The following is a 16,398-nucleotide window of genomic DNA, read 5'->3' as shown; positions in this document are numbered from 1 at the left end:
GTTCCACCGCTGAATCCTGCCTCTCTCCTGGCCTTGGAGGTACAGCCATTGGGGAAGGACTTAACGAAACTCCCTCGGTGCTCAGGTCTGTAAGGTTGTCCGGACCGCCTGTAGCGAGATCGCCAGCTCCCGTCGTCAGCAATCCCACTTCTGCCAGAGTCATCTGCCGCAACGGAGCTGGTTCCACCCTGCCCGCGGAGACAAGTGCACTGGATTTACCTTTTCGCTTCCCCTTAACGGTAAGCGAAACTCCGTGTGCAAGTTTCAATGGAGGAAGGAGAGAGCTAGACGCACGTCCGCTCAGCTAGACGCCATCTTGGATCGTCCATTGATACCTGTTTCTGTCAGTTGTGCTAGCAAGATATCATGATCCACAGTGTCAAAAGCTGCTGAGAAATCTAGCAGTACTAACATCGAGGCGAATCCCTTGTCTCGGTTTCTGTGAAGATCATCTAGCAGGGATATGAGGACCTTTTCTGTTCCATAACCGGGTCTGAATCCAGATTGGCATGGATCTAGCCAGTTACTCTTTTCTAGCCATTCATTAAATTGAACACAGACTGCTTGTTCTATGAGTTTCCCTAGAAACGGGATGTTGGATACTGGCCTGTAACTTTTCAAGTTTGTCCTGGTCAAGATTGTTTTTCTTCAGCAGACGGTGAACCACTGCCCTTTTTAATGCTGTTGGTAGTTGCCCATTAGAAAGAGAGGTGTTCACAATTTTTGTGGCGCCTTCTTTAAGGTCCATACTTACCTGCTGCACTATCTTTGATGGGCAGGGATCGAGGGATAGTTGGTCGAAGGTCTCTTAGGAGTTTGTCAAGGCTCTCCTCTGCCATTAGGTTAAGTGTTCCATCTGTCTCTGTTAGGAGGGGGCGAGTTTGTGCACCCCTGGTTGACTGGTTGGGCATTGGGTGGGATTGCCTGTAAATCTTGTGGAGGCTTTAAATTTTGTTGGCAAAGTATGCAGCAAAATCATTGCAGTTCAGTTTAGACTGGGCAGGCTGGTTCTGTTGTGGGGGTTGCAGTAGGCTGTTTACTATACTGAACAGCTGATTGGTTGAATTGGTAGCCTGTGCAATGCATTGAGAGAAATACTGTTTTTTTGGTTGCTGTTAAGGCTTGGTGTTACTTTGCCATGTACTTCCTGCAGTTTAGTCTGTCTTCATCCAGGTGAGATTTGTGCCATCTCCTTTCCAGTTTTCGTTCTTCGCGTTTAAGGATCTGATGTTCTGTTGAAAACCAAGGAGAGCGTTTGTGAGTGGGGCATAAGACCTTTTTTAGTGGTGCTGTTTTCTCTTAAGGTCCTGGCTAAGTGTGTATTCCAGATGTCAACTTGTTCTGACACTGTTGTCTTTTCATCTACATGTAGATAGGCCTCTAGGAAATTCTCACCGGTCAGCTTTTTTTTTTTTTGTCTCTAATCTCCTTCCAAACTCTGGGAGGTGCCATTTGTTTCAGGTGGTCACTTAAGGAGAATTTAATTAGAAAATGATCTGACCATGATAGGGGTGTTATTTCAATACTGTTATGCCAGAATTCTGGGATATCCACCCCTTTGTAGGATACCAGGTCTAGTATGCGACCCTTTTTCGTGGGTTGGAGAATTGATCACCTGTGTAAATCCTAGTGTTGTCATCGTGTCCAGAAAGGCAGCTGTGGTGGTATCTGGAGTTTTGATGTGTAGATTGAAGTCTCCCATGATCACCAACCTAGAGTAATTCAGAGTCACTTGAGTAATCAGGTCTAGGAGTTCTTGCACAGATAATGTGTTATGTGGTGGGTGCTGTGTATACCATGAGCAGCCAGATTGGCTTCTCCTCTTCAAGTTGGATTAAAAGAGATTCTGATCCATGTAGCTGGGGGATGGATATTCTGCGCAGTTTGATTGTGTCCCGAATCAAGACTGCTACCCCTCCACCCTGTCTTCCTGGTCTTGGTTGATGTTGGATGTTGAAACCTGTTGGCATAGTCAGCCAGTGGTAAACCCCCACTTTCATCTTGCCAGGTTTCACTTATTCCTAGGATGTCAAGATGCTGTTCATTTATGGCATCATGGATCACCGAGGATTTCTTTGCAGCTAATCTGGCATTCACCAGCCCTGTAGTTCCCAAGGATGGTCTGCGGGTGCTGTGGGTAGCTTTGGTGTGACAATGAGGTGATCTTTTAAGAACTGTTATGTAAGTGTTGACCTCTTGCACTTTTGCCTTCTCTTTGGTTTGTGGGGGTTATGGTTTCCTCTCCCACACACCACTGGGATGCTTGCATGACATATTTTTGAGTCACAAGCTAGTTAGGCAAAATTTGACTATTTGACTATTGATTTAAGGGATTTAACAATGTGATTGTGGTATTTGTTTTCTGTTATTTTACATGTGGAAGTTATTTGGTTAAGTTATAACAAAACACTCCTAATAAGGAACAACAAGGAGAAACACCAGAGAGGATGCAGATAAATATAACAAACATAGGGCCTTGTTTACTAAGGTGCACTGGTGTTTTTAGTGCACACTAACCATGTAGATGCCTATAAGAATATTATAGGTGTCTACACGGTTAGCGCGTGCTAAAAATGCTAGCGTGCCTCTAGCTCAGCTTAGTAAACCCGGACCCCTAGAGTTGACATGCAAAAGATGTCATTATCAAACAATTTAGTTATGCATTTCTATTCTTTTACCTATCAGTTCAAAGTGCATTCTAGCAATGAACATTTTCATTTAAAATAAATTAAAGTACAAGTTCAAGTAAAAAAAATGATGATTTTTTTTTTTTTTTGTTACATTTCTACTTCGCGCTTTCCCACTCATGGCAGGCTCAATGCGGCTTACATGGGGCAATGGAGGGTTAAGTGACTTGCCCAGAGTCACAAGGAGCTGCCTGTGCCTGAAGTGGGAATTGAACTCAGTTCCTCAGGACCAACGTCCACCACCCTAACCACTAGGCCACTCCTCCACTCTAAATAAAATCAACATACAATATCATCTGTCCCTATGCTCCTTTTTACAAGGAATGAATAATTAGTAAAACCATAATGGAACTATTAACCCTTTCCTTAAATTTCTCAAGTATTGTTTTTTTTTAATAAAAAGATATTTAATATATGCCAAAAGGCCAGCTAATTCCCAGTTCCCCTAATTGCCTCAGGTAAGGAGTTCAACCTTACGGCTGTCTGAGAGGAAAATAGCCTGTCTGAGGTGCTTTTATTGTGAAAATTAGCAACTAAAAGGTAAAATACCTTTTAGGGCATCTGCTTGATTGTAGTGACCTATTAAAAAAAAAAAATACAACCATTTGATACATGTGCTTTTCTTTTGCATGTCTCTTATAAATTATATATATTTAAATGTATATATTATACAGTAATCTAATTGGGATAATATGATGGGTGGTACCAAAATTCTTAAATGCTCAATAAAATAAGATCTCATCTGACTTATATGTGAATAACTTTCCTCACCACATTTGATATCTAAGAATCCATAGTAAGTATGGTCTAAACTTGCTCCTAGTTAACTTCAAGGACATAGACCAAGGGGTACTCAATCCATGTAGTACTGGTGTAAGAATATTGGTGACAATTGCCCAACCACAGCAAGTTAATCTTATCCCCATAAGATGGTGGCTACTCATCCTGCTGGACACCAGTGAATCATTCGGCAATGCATAAGTCTGTTCTATAATTTTCTGGAATGGAGTAAGCAATGGCATATCTTCTGCATAAGAATAAAAAGTAATAACCAGCTCTTGCAGGCCAACCCCAGATGAGCTAAAATAAATGCAAAATAGATTATAGTGCATAACTATGAGGAACCCTGCAATCAATGCTCCATGAATCAGAGAATTAATGTATAAATTTGTCTCTGCTGTCTGGAAAGGTGTCTATTATAAGGATGGAGGCTCACCTGGGCAGCTGTGATCCTCATATGGTATGGTTTGATATAAAAGCGAACCAGTATATAGACACACCGGACTCAAAGTGCTGGACTTCAAAACATGCTGATTTTAACAAAGGAGGAGTTTGCAGAGTGGGAAAATATGGCAACAGTGGACCAAGTTGAAAGGAGCTATAAGGACGACACTGCTATGGTTCTCCAAGGAGATGGCTCACAAAATAAATACAAAAAGACTAGCATTCACAAAGTAAAAGGATCACTAATGGAAGAATATGGAAAAGACTATCTGGTAAAAGCCAAGAGAAATCCAAGTAGATGAAAGCAAGAAGAGAAGTAAAAATGTCCAAAGATGTAAAACAGGGTGACATTGCTTTCTTTAGATATATCCAGAGAAGGAGGAAAAGCATAAGCGGCATTCTAAAAACTGAAAGGTGCTATGTGAAGAATGAGGAAAAAGCAGAAATGTTAAATACTAAAATTCAGTATTCACAAAGGAGAGATCTGGAGAGGAGCCACAAATATCTAGCAGAAGTACATATCAAAATGAAATAGATGAGCTTGAGAGCTGAACTACTGACGGTGGAGGACAAAAGCGGTGGTTTAAGTACCCTTGTGCTGGTGGCGCCTTGCTGACATCATCCAGTGCAATTCCAGCAGAGCTTAAATCTGGAGCCACCCTGGAAGGAAGTAAGACATCTAAGCTTCAGAACCAATGTACTGTTGATAGAGGAGCAGTGGTTTGAATCCCTATGCGGATGACATAAGATACAAAACCAGACGAGCTTAAAGCTTAAATCTGAATCTGCACTGCAGCACACAACCACAGGGGCGCAACCTAAGTAGCAGGTTTCGCCCCTGTGGAAAATCATGGGAGAATCTGTGTCATCCAGGACTCTGTCTTCAATTCTGGGAGTGTTGGCCATTTTAGATTTCTCTTTGCTGTCTGTGTGTTGTGGGCATGGAGAAACGCAAGGGAAAAGGGAAGACTCCTCAAATGTCAACACTCATTTTGCTGAGCTCATGGGCAGACATTTAGTTCCTGCTGTATTAGTAACTCCCAAGTTTGAAGACCACTGTCTTTTCCTCTTCCAATTGAAGCTTCTTTGACCACATTCTTCTACTTATCCTTTTTTTTTTTTTCTTGAGACTTGAGTCTGCCTCCCCAGAAGGGAAGTTCTCTTGAGTTAGGAGGGAGGGACCTTGATTAATTGTTAGGAGTTTAGCCTAAAGTCGTTTTCCTTATCTACTAGCTACACTGTTCTGCACAAGTGGCTGTTATTCCCTCCTTCCAGGCGATGGCGGTAGAGAAAACTGAATTTTACCAGTTTCCTCACCAGTGTAGGCTGCTGGTGCTCCCTGGAAAGGTCCAGTATTTTCTCTTTTTCCGAGGACAAGCAGGCTTACCATTCTCACAAGTGGGTTGACGCGGTCCAGCGTTGCCCAGTTTGGCAAGATTGCCAGAGGAAAAATCTAGAGCTTTAAGGAGCGTCAGCAGTGCTCAAGTACACATGTGCGAGTGCCTTCCCACCCTTTTGTTCACGTAAGAAGAACCTGTTTTTTTTGTGCCCTTTCATGCCCGGTAGAGCTGTTTCAATGCCTTTTTGGTGTTCTTTTTGTACCGCTTACTATCTCGATTTTTATTATTATTGTTATAAAAAAAAGTTTTCTTCCCTTATTTCTAGTTTTGTTCTGCCCCGCATTTAAGTTTTCTTTCTTTTTAATGAGGGCCATATTTAGGCCTGCCTGGCAGGTCTCCCTATTTTTGGTGCCTTTTTTCCACTTTTTAAGCACCATCGCAACTTTTGATTTTGCTGTTTTTCCTTCCATGTCATCGAAGATTCCCACTGGCTTCAAGCACTGTATCCGGTGTAATCGAACCATCTCGGGAAAGGACACTTATTCGTGGTGTCTTCAGTGCCTTGGGCCCGACCATAGCCCTGCCAACTGTGTTTTGTGTCTTTGTATGAAGAAAAGGGCTCTGCTTTCCCCAGAGGCTCAACGAGAGAAACTTTTTTGAGCCCGGTCCTGTTCTTTGATATTGGCATTGAGGTTGTCGATGTCGAGCTTCACCGGCATCGGGAGTCACAGTAGGAATGGCTGCTGCAAGACCCCAAGACACTGGGAGCAGTGAGACATCCATGTGGGTCTCCACCTGTCTTGAGGTATCCTGCTGTGCAGGCCCCCCAGGACCGGCCATTGTTGGACTCAGCCACGAGGCAACGTGAGGATTTGACATCGTCCTCGTCGGCACCGAGGAGCATGGGTGACGTGCATTGGGCGAAGGCCAAGAAGCACCATCGCTGATCTCCATCGACGCTCGGGGCACCAAGGGGTTTGGCACCCGAGAAACGTCAACGCTGGGTGGACCACTCCCCCTCCATCCAGGAGGTGCCAATGTGTACATCTCCCAGCAGCCAAGATCCTGCTCCCGGCACCAGCCCCGGCAGTTCTGCATCCTAAGCTCCAACTGATGGAGGCCCTCGATGAGCATATCCGGGCCTTGTTCCCTGAGCATCTGGACGGCCTCATGCAGCAATGTGCGCCGGCATCTGTTGCTTGCAGCCCCGGTGTCAACAGCCACCCAGACCAGTACCCCTTCGACATCAGTGGAGGAAGCTTCGCCAGAGTTGAGACAGGAGCTGGCTCCTTGACACCATTCTCGGGGCATGGGTCCTCGACATTGAGGCGGGCCCCGTCTCGGACGTCCCTGAGGGAAGTGTTATCCGATACTGAAGAGGAGCGCTCGTGGGAATCAGAAGAGGATCCCAGGTACTTTTCCTCCGATGAGTCCTATAGGATCCCTTCTGAGCCTTCCGCTCCACCTGAGAGTCTCTCATTCACCTATTTTGTACCGGAAATGGCTGAGGCAAGTGGAGGATGAACCCAGGGCTAAGATGCTCGAGGTCCTGGACTACGCCTCCCCTCCTAAGGAGGCAGTGACTGCTCCTCTCCACAAGGTACTCAAGGAAGTCCTTGTTAGGAACTGGGTGTCCCCTTTGTCTCTGTGGTTCCCAAGAAAATTGATACCCAATATCAGATCCACGGAGAACCTGGGTTGGTGAGGTCTCAGTTACCCCACAACTCCATGGTGGTGGATGCCACTCTCAAAGCCAGGAGTAGTAGGGGCTTTGCCTCAGCTCCCCCAGGCAGGAGAAGCTAGAATCCTGGCCTTTTTTTTTTTTTTTTTTTTTTTTGTGCATCAGGCCGCTATGTTCATCACCCATATTCATTTTTACCAGCTCTTCATGAGCATCTACTTGTGGAACTCAGTGCAGCAGCTGTCAGACTTGGTCGATGCACTCCTCCTGGAGCAGGCCGAGGCCTTTCGCCAGTTGGTCAAGCAGCAAAAGGCGAGTCTCAAGTTCTTGCCCAGGGGCACTTACGACACTTTTGACGTGGCATCCAGAATCTCTGCCCAGGGTGTAGCAATGTGCACTCTCATGGCTGCATGTTTCTGACCTGGACCATTCAGTCCAGCAGAGGATTGTTTATGCCCCTTGCCGGGGGGGATAATCTTTTCGTAGAGAAGGTCGCTGACCAAATCAAGAAGCATAGTGATGCTAACTCTTCTTACTCCCTTCCGAGCGTCTTCTGCTACTGCCTCCTCATCCAGGAGGTATTTGGCAAGTCGCAGAGTACCCCCTATTTCTATTCTAGGCGTGGGTACACTCCCGTGACTCGCCAGCCTGCTCAGGCTCAACCCTAGTGCGCTTGTTCTCGTCAACAGTGTGTGCCCAAGGCCCCTGCTGCTCCCCAGCAAAAGCAAGGGATGAGCTTTTGACTGGCTTCAGCAGAGCATAGTCACTGTCAAAGTGTCCATCCCGGACAACTTGCCGGTTGGGGGGAAGCTACTGTTTTTCTACTGAAAGTGGCCTCTCATAACCTCTGACTGATGGGTTCTTCAAATATTCCGCCTAGGATACACCCTCGATTTGATTTCCAAACCTCCATATTGCCCAACAAGAACCCATTCTTTGAGCTCTCAGCACAGTCGGGTGCTTGCAGTGGAACTCTCCTCCCTTCTCAAGGCCCATGCGGTTGAACCCGTTCCACTGGGGGAAGAAGGACAGGGATTCTATCCCAGGTACTTCCTTGTGCAGAAAGACAGGGGGGATGTGTCCCATCCTAGACTTAATGGCACTGAATAAATTCCTGGTCCGAGAAAAGTTCAGGATGGTTTTCCTGGGCACCCTTCTTCCTATGATTCAGGAAAACGATTGGCTATGCTCTCTGGACTTGAAGGATGCATACACTCACATCCCGATACAGCCCACCGGAAGCATCTTTGGTTTCGGCTGGGAACACATCACTTTCAGTACCGCATGTTGCCTTTTGGCCTCGAGTCAGCTCACAGGGTCTTTACCAAGTGTCTAACGGTAGTCGCAACATCGCAATGCAGACTGGGAGTTCATGTGTTCCCTTATCTCAATGATTGGCTGGTGAAGAGCACTTCCGAGGAAGTTTCTGCCGAATGTGGTGTCTGAGTTCCATCTGAACCAGTCGATTGTCTTGCCAGCGTTTTTTTCCCCGACCCATGCCCATCCTGGTGAAAGCAGCTTGCACACCTTGGACTGCAAGAGAGCGTTGGCCTTTTACATGGAGTGGACGAAGCCCTTCAGACAGTCTGCCAAGTTGTTTGTTTGTTTTGATCCCAACAGGAGGGTGGTCACCATCGGTAAACGTACCATTCAATTGGCTAGCAGATTGCATTTCCTTCACTTATGCCCAAGCTGGGCTGACTTTGGAGGGTCGTGTCACGGCTCACAATGTCGGGGCCATGGCTGCATCGGTAGCCCACTTGAAGTCAGCCTCCATTGAAGAGATTTGCAAGGCTGCAACTTGGTCTTCAGTCCACACATTCACATCTCATTATTGCCTTGAGCAGAATACCCAATGCGACAGTTGGTTTGGGCAGTCAGTGTTGCAGAATCTGTTTGGGGTCTGGAATCCAACTTCACCCTCCTAGGCTTGATTTGTTCTGTTCCAGGCTGCACCCTCATCTAGTTGTATATAGTTTCAGGTTAATCTGCTTTAAGTCCTCACCGTTTCGAGGCCCAGTTCACCAATGTTTATTCTCTTGGGTGAGCCTGGATGCTAGGGATTCTCCACCTGTGAGAATGGTAAGCCTGCTTGTCCTCGGAGAAAGCGAAGATAATTACCTGTAGCAGGTATTCTCCGAGGACAGCAGGTTTCACATTCTCACAAGCCTGCCCACCTCCCCTTGGAGTTGTCTTTTCTTTGTATTTTATTTAATATTTTGCTTTTGTATTAAACTGAGACAGCGCGTTCGTGCACCAGGCGGGAAGGCACTCACATGCATTCTGGAGTGCTGCTCACGCTCCTTAAAGCTCTAGATTTTTCCTCTGGCAATCTTGCCAAACCAGGCGACGCTAGACCACATCAACCCACTTGTGAAAATGTGAAGCCTTCTGTCCTCGGAAAATACCTGCTACAGGTAAGTATCTTCGCTACCACAACAGATGGTAGGTTGTGCTAGCTAGTGCTCCTGGTCCCTAGCCCAGTTCCCCACTCTGCTGGCATTGACCACACAATTGGGTTGAGCCTAATGGCCGCTCCCAGATTATCCAATTCCAAACCAGACAGGTAAAGCACACTGGGTGAGGCTTGTGGATCAGTCCTGTAGGTCCCCATCCCTACCACTCCTCCTTCCCTGCTCATCCTGTTTGGGTGTGCTCCCCTGCAGCTCCCAGGTATTTAAACAGAAAAAAGAACCTGATTGGCTTTGCCTGGCTTAGCTCTAATCCCCGTACAAGGGAATAAAATTATTTCAGTGGTGAAAAAAGAAGAAAAAAAGGCTTAAATAGCCTTGTGTAATGGAAAAAAAATAAAAAAAGAAGAGCACACCTGACAGAGCAGGGGAGCCAGGTAAACACGCCAGAGCTCCGCATCCGAGTCTGCTTGTGCGACAGTCAGGCCCACAAGTACTGGCCACATGGCTGAGTATGCTTGATAGTAGATGCTGTAGTCTGCAAGAGCAGTCAGATTAGCACATCTGCTGACACAGTCCATCCCTCTTGCGATGGACTGTTTTTGACTTCGGAAACAGCTCCGGGGGCGGGCAGGGTCCACCTGCCCTTCTTTCTCCTCACCCTGCTTTAAAGCATTGGGACTTATGGTCCTAATTTCTTCAGTGGGAACAGTGGCCATCTTGCCCCAACTTTATTTTCTCCTGCTGCTGTCTCTCAGCAGCAGGATTCCTTTCACCCTCATCAGGAGTTTGGAGGGGGGGGGGGGGTAGTCTTTCCTTCTTACCCATCCCAGATCTGCCTGTACAGGGGTCCTGATGGGGCTCAAGAGTTTGGCCCAAGGGTTAAACAAGCTCTGCTGGAGGAGGCTGGCCCATGCTTCTGTCAGCTCTGGGGCATCCGGTGAGGACCCTGGATGCTTCTCTGACACTCAGTCCCTCTCGGATTCAGATTGAGGGCTCTTTCCCATGGGATGAGGAGGAGAAGCAGTCCCATGTGATTTGGCTCGTCTGTCTTGAAGAACTCTCTCATTGATGAGGTCACAGAGATTCTCAGGATACTCCACTCTCTTGCTGTAGAGCCATTTAAGAGGGACTCATTCTTGGATGGTGGTGTGGGGCCCCAGAAGCATTTCCCACTTCATCAGGCTTGCACCTGCATGATGCTGGCAGAATGGGAGTCTTTAGGGGTGTGTGGAGTCTTGCTGACCTTTATTTTATTTCTGAGGGGGTGAAGTACTGGGCATACCCCAAGGTGGACGCTCCTTGTCATGACCGCTATCCTTGTTCAGGGCTGCTTGATCCTTGTGGAGCAGCATCCCTGCTTAGTTAGGGGCATCCAGTGTTTCATCTGTGGCGGCTATGTGGCACATGCCATGCTGCAGCAGCTGCCAGAGTCCCCTGAGGTTTCCTGTCTAGAGGCTAGTGCAGCCTTCTTGGTGGGTTTTCCTTATGATTTGGTCCGCCTGGCTTCTTGGTTGCTGCGATGGGCTGTCGCTGGCTGTGGTTCCACCCTTAGATTGTGGATATTGCCTCAAAGCAGCTTCTCATTCAGTTGCCCTGTGTGGATGCTTGTTGTTTGGAGAGAACCTGAAGAAGCTGGTGAAGGATATGGGGGAGGCTCCCTGAGCTGAGACAAAAGGATTCACAGAACTGTTCTGCATCCAGCGGTTGCACCAGGAGGGAAAACTGTTTTCAGCTAACCCAGCGTACTCTGACCCAGGCCTTCAGTTCTGGGAGACCTTTTCAGTCGGGCTCCTTTTGGGGCCCTAGGAGAGTCAGCTCCTCAGCTTCTGCAGGTGGAGCTGCAGAAGCCCATCCTGTTCATTGGGGATGCACTGAGCCCCTTGGTGGTGCAAGTGTGTGTGTGGGGGGGGGGGGGGCACTTGTCCCTCTTTCGCCACAAGTGGGTCCATATCATCTCAGACTGGTGGGTTCTGAAGGTGGTCAGAAAGGGATATTCCCAGGGACTTGCCTGCCCCGTTTCTACCATCATGATTTCCCCATGTAGCTCTGAGCAAAGCAGCAGGCTATCGCCCTTACTCTCAGCCATCTCCTGGAGATAGGAGTTGTGGAACCAGACAGAGCTTGATGTAGCGGCTGAGTCCTAAGTCCTTGCGGTTGGGGGGGGTGCCCTTCCTGATCCTGCATTGCCAGTTTAGCAGGCTGGGGAGCCCATTACAAAGATCATCTGTCTCAAGATTCATGGTCTCTGGTGGAGGCGCGGTGGTCCATCAACCTCTTGGAGCTCTGGAGGCCTTTGCGCAGTTCCTCGGAGGAGCTCCAGTTCAGGTCTTCTCCTACAATATGACAGTGGTGGCCTATATAAAACAGGGAGGGGACTTGCAGCAGTCAGCTTGGAGTGGAGTCTGGACTGTTGGTGGCCTGGGCAAAGAGACATCTGTGCTGTCTCTCAGCAGCTCATATTGTGGGGTTACCTGGAAGAGATATACTTCCTCAGCTTATGTCCGAGGGTGGCATATTTTTGAGGGCTGGTGTTCCCAGTGGGGTTTGTATCCCTTTGCTTCTTCTGTGGGCCGCATTTTAGTGTTCTTGCAGGCTGGGGTGAGGCAGGGTCTAGCGTTAGAGTCCTTGAAGGTTCAGGTTGGAGCCCTGGTGTGTTTTTGGGGCCACTTACAAAATTCTTCCCTGGCTTCTCATCCTGACGTGGTTCGTTTTCTGAGGGAGTGAATTGTCTAAGGCTGCCATTTCGGGCACCTTTTCTTGATGACAAAAAGAAGGGGACATAGGGGATCCCTGAGAGACTGCACTTGTCTGGATTGGTCTGGCAAGACTAGAGGAAAATAAATTAACAAGTAAGTCCAATTTTCCCTTGTAGAGGAAGAATCAATTATTATACATTCCTTAGATGAAGGAAAGGAAAGAAAGCTAGTTTATATGTATATTACAATGTACACATTCAGTCATCTGGCCTAAATTCATGTATGTTTAAATTCATTAAAATATTGAACATTGTTGTTTTATGTAGGTCTATTCCAGAGCAAATGAGAAGGAACCATGTTGTTGGTGGCTGGCAAAAGTCCGAATGATAAAGGGTGAGGTAGGAATTTTTTTACTTTTTCAGTTTGCTCACACTTTTACTATTTGTTAATAGTTTATTTAAATTGTCTTTTGGAAATGTCTAGAGTTTTAAAACCTAGTCATTGCATTTTCTGTTTTGTTTTGTTTTTAGAGAGTGCATATTTTAATTATAAGTGTGAATTAAGTCATTGTTAATTTTTTTAAATCAGTTTTATGTAATAGAATATGCAGCCTGTGATGCTACATATAATGAAATCGTTACAATCGAACATTTAAGATCTGTGAATCCAAACAAGCCAGCAACAAAAACCACCTTTAACAAGATCAAGTTGGAAGTTCCTGAGGATTTAAGGCAAATGTAAGTAGAATGCTTTTACAATATTTGTGATGGGCTTTGTTGTTCATGTGGAGTGGCCAGAATAGTGTCTGTACTAGATAATTGGAGTTTTCTGTGAAAAGAATTTTGGCTAATGAGAGATTTTTGTGGATAACATATATCTAACTAACTAACTTTCAGATAATGGAAGTGTTTCTGGTTAATAGGTACTAAGATAAATAGTGCTGTATTGTATTAATTGTACGCAAACTGTTTTCCTTGATGACAAATTTCTGCGTTCCAAATAGATAAAATGTGTGGCAACAAAAGGAGAACGGTACAGCAGTCATCACCATGTGAACACAAATTCTGCTTTCAGTTTAACAATCAAGGGGGAGATTCTATATATGGTGCCTAAAACATTGGTGCAGAGATCAGTGTCTACTGTGTATTCTGTATGCGGCACCTAGATTTAGGCGCGGTGTATAGAATGTTCTTAGTTGATATCTTAGTGCCTAAAACTATGTGCATCCATTTACACCAACAAAAATATGGCATAAATCCTGGTGCACTGGGCTATATTCTAACTACGCGCATAAATTTTGGAACGCCCATGAAACACCTATAAGATGCCCCTTTTTGCTGCACGCTTTAGAAGTTCAGCGCACTTCATTACAGAATACGCTTAGAGAGTTGTGTATGTATGTTCTAATTAGTAGCAATTACTGCTCATTATTGCTTGTTACGTGCTGTTATCAGCGATCCTTAGCTTATTAAGCTTGTTAAGTTACATGCGTTGTTATAGAATCAGCTTGGATTTCAGCGCGGATCTCTAGGCACGCTATATAGAATCTGAGGGTAGGTAAGTATTTATTTTTCTCTCCTAATGTATGAGGAAGCTATTTAACACACACCGTCATAAGGTGACCTTATAAGAAACGAAACACAGGAGTAGTGAGACCAGCAGGAAACCTTCAGAAACAACAAGAAACATTGAAGGGAAGAGATATATACAAACACATCCCCATTCGCCTTATTTTGACTCTTGCAAGCATTGCCCTTACTAACAACTACTTCTGCTTCCAGGGTGTGTTTTACCAACAAATAAAGGGCACAGCGATGGGATCACCCATGGCCCCGAATCTTGCCAGTTATGTGGTCCACTTTGAAAAACTTTATTTACAAGATCATCCTTTCAAGAATCATATCATCCTTTATAAGCGCTAATTGATGACATCTTTATTCTTTGGAGAGGAGGAAAATCTGTACTAACCCACTTTTTTGAATGGATCAACACATGTGATACCAATCTTAAGTTCAAGATCCAATTTGATCATGAACAAATTTCCTTTTTGACCTCAGAATCATCAAATGCGATAGCACTCTCAAAACCACCCTATACAGAAAACCCACTGATCGTAACAGCTTGTTACATTTTCAAAGCTATCATAATCGTTCACTAAAGGCCAACCTTCATCTTTGCCAATTCCTACAGATAAGAATATGTACTGATGATGAAGAATTGAACAACAGTCTAAGATCATGACTAAAAGATTTGAAAGACGAGGGTATCCTCCACAACATGTATAATCATGTTTTTTCAAAGCTAACTTCACAACTAAGAAGAACTTCTTAAATCTAAACCACCCCAACCGTCTCCAGACTTCGTTTGAACTCTTTGATTTTTCACACCTTGCAGGAAGAATCCAGAAAAGTATTAGGAACCTTTGGCATATTTTAGAGAATCACAATGTTTTCAAACAGAAGAAGTTGATTATTGCCTACTCCAGAGGAAAGAACTTGAAAGAGAAATTAGTTCCCTCTGCCCATCCTTCCCTTCCTAATCCGAATGCCACAACAAGACATACCGGTCATCTAAAATGTAACAAATGCAGCGTCTGTCAACACACAGTTGAAGGTACCACATTTACACATTCACAGCGAATAAGGTATATACCTTACAATATTGTTCTAATTATAACAGTGACCACGTGATATATATTATTATGTGTCCGTGCAACTTGCTCTACATAGGAAAAACCAAAAGGATAGTCAAGACCAGAATTAATAGAGCACCACAGTAACATCAGGCGTCAAAATGAATCGGTGCCATTGCTCATGCACTGGAAAGAGATGGGACATACCATTGAAGCCCTCAAATGTTTTTCAAAGTTTAAAAAAAAAAACAATGGAGGAGACCTGACATTGATAAGCTACTCCTCCAAGAGGAACAAAGACTCGTATTTTATTTCAAAACCCATTCACCATTGGGCCTTAATTTAGAAATTGACTTTTACCTTTCCTTTAAAACGGTTCGTTTATATCCGTTCTCATCATTTGCATCCAAAAAATCATTTTCACAACATTTTAGTACGTTGATTTTACCTTTTTACACATATATATAGTACAGGTAATATATACATAACATATTTTTTATCCATACATAAGATTTTAGAAGTGTCATACAAAGTTATCTCTATTTGCAACTATACATCATTACATTTGTATTTATTCCGATAAATTACTTACCATATAATGGATGCATTGCCCATGTATACTTTGTATATACTTATATTATATCTTTCGTTTCATTTCAAAATTATTGTTTTGATATTATTTTTTCATACCTATATCTCTATAATTTGCTCTTTGAACGTTCGAGTGTCTACCTGGGATCATAACCACCTGCTGACGTCACTGGCCAGCACTAGAACCCTGCTTGCCTGACATCAGGAGGTGGTTACGATACCAGTGAGAGACACGGGAAGCGTGCGTCCGGCAAAAAGAACAGTGGACAGTTGAACAGTGGGAGCGGGCACAGACGTCCCTATGTGCACATCGCCCCCCCCTCCAAAATCGCCAAACCCCCCCTCTGCTACCTTCCCCTCCCCTCCTTTTACCGGGGTCCCAGCGGCAGCAGTGAAGGGCGAGCAGCAGGCTCGGCGAGTCGGCAGCCATCCCTTTTCTTCGCTCTCAGCTCTGACTCTGGTCCCGCCCTTGTGGAAACAGGAAATGAGGGCGGGATCAGAGACAGAGCTGAGAGCGAAGAGAAGGAAGGCAACCGACTCACTGAGCCTGCTGCTCGCCCTTCACTGCTGCCGCTTAGACCCCGGTAAGGGGGGAGGGGAGGGTAGCAGAGGGGGGTTGGCGATTTTGGAGGGGGGGGGGCGACGTGCATGTAGGGGGATGGGAGGGCCACGGGTGGAGGCATTGCAAGGACGTGTGTGTGAGACTGAGAGGATGTGGTAGTAGTGGTTAGCATATCTGGGTTTTAAAAAGGTTTGGACAATTTCCTGGAGGACATGGGGAAGCCACTGCTTGCCTTGGGTTTGAGTGCTAAACTTTAGCATGCAACTCACTTAGCACATAAATACAAAGGATTATGCACTGGATGAGGTGCATGGGTGGGACATGGGCATGTCCAGCATTTACATGCATAAGTTTGAGAAGACTGTAAAGTACAAAAGTGTTTCATTTATGTGTGCACGCTTATGCCTGCTATTGACCTAGCATAAGTGGATGTGCCTAAGTGTAGGCACTTGGATGCCGATTTGCACTAGTTTTCTGTATTTTATTTTTTATTTATTTATTGCATTTGTATCCCACATTTTCCCACCTTTTTGCGGGCTCAAAGTGGCTTACAATACATTATGAATAATGG

At 45.3% G+C, this 16,398-nt stretch overlaps 1 protein-coding gene across 1 annotated transcript in view; it reads left to right on the top strand.

The window, feature by feature from the left end:
* Nucleotides 1-16,398, top strand: part of FMR1 (fragile X mental retardation 1) — a 107,080-nt gene that overhangs the window by 36,090 nt on the left and 54,592 nt on the right. Inside the window, exons 4-5 of the mRNA XM_030209423.1 lie at nt 12,369-12,440; nt 12,631-12,779. Coding sequence (XP_030065283.1) covers nt 12,369-12,440; nt 12,631-12,779 — 221 coding nt within the window. The remainder of the gene's footprint in view (nt 1-12,368; nt 12,441-12,630; nt 12,780-16,398) is intronic.

Source organism: Microcaecilia unicolor, chromosome 7, assembly GCF_901765095.1.
Source record: "Microcaecilia unicolor chromosome 7, aMicUni1.1, whole genome shotgun sequence".
Classification (NCBI taxonomy): domain Eukaryota; kingdom Metazoa; phylum Chordata; class Amphibia; order Gymnophiona; family Siphonopidae; genus Microcaecilia; species Microcaecilia unicolor.
Note: the sequence above shows the minus strand (reverse complement) of the source record. Positions and strands in the feature narration are given on the sequence as shown.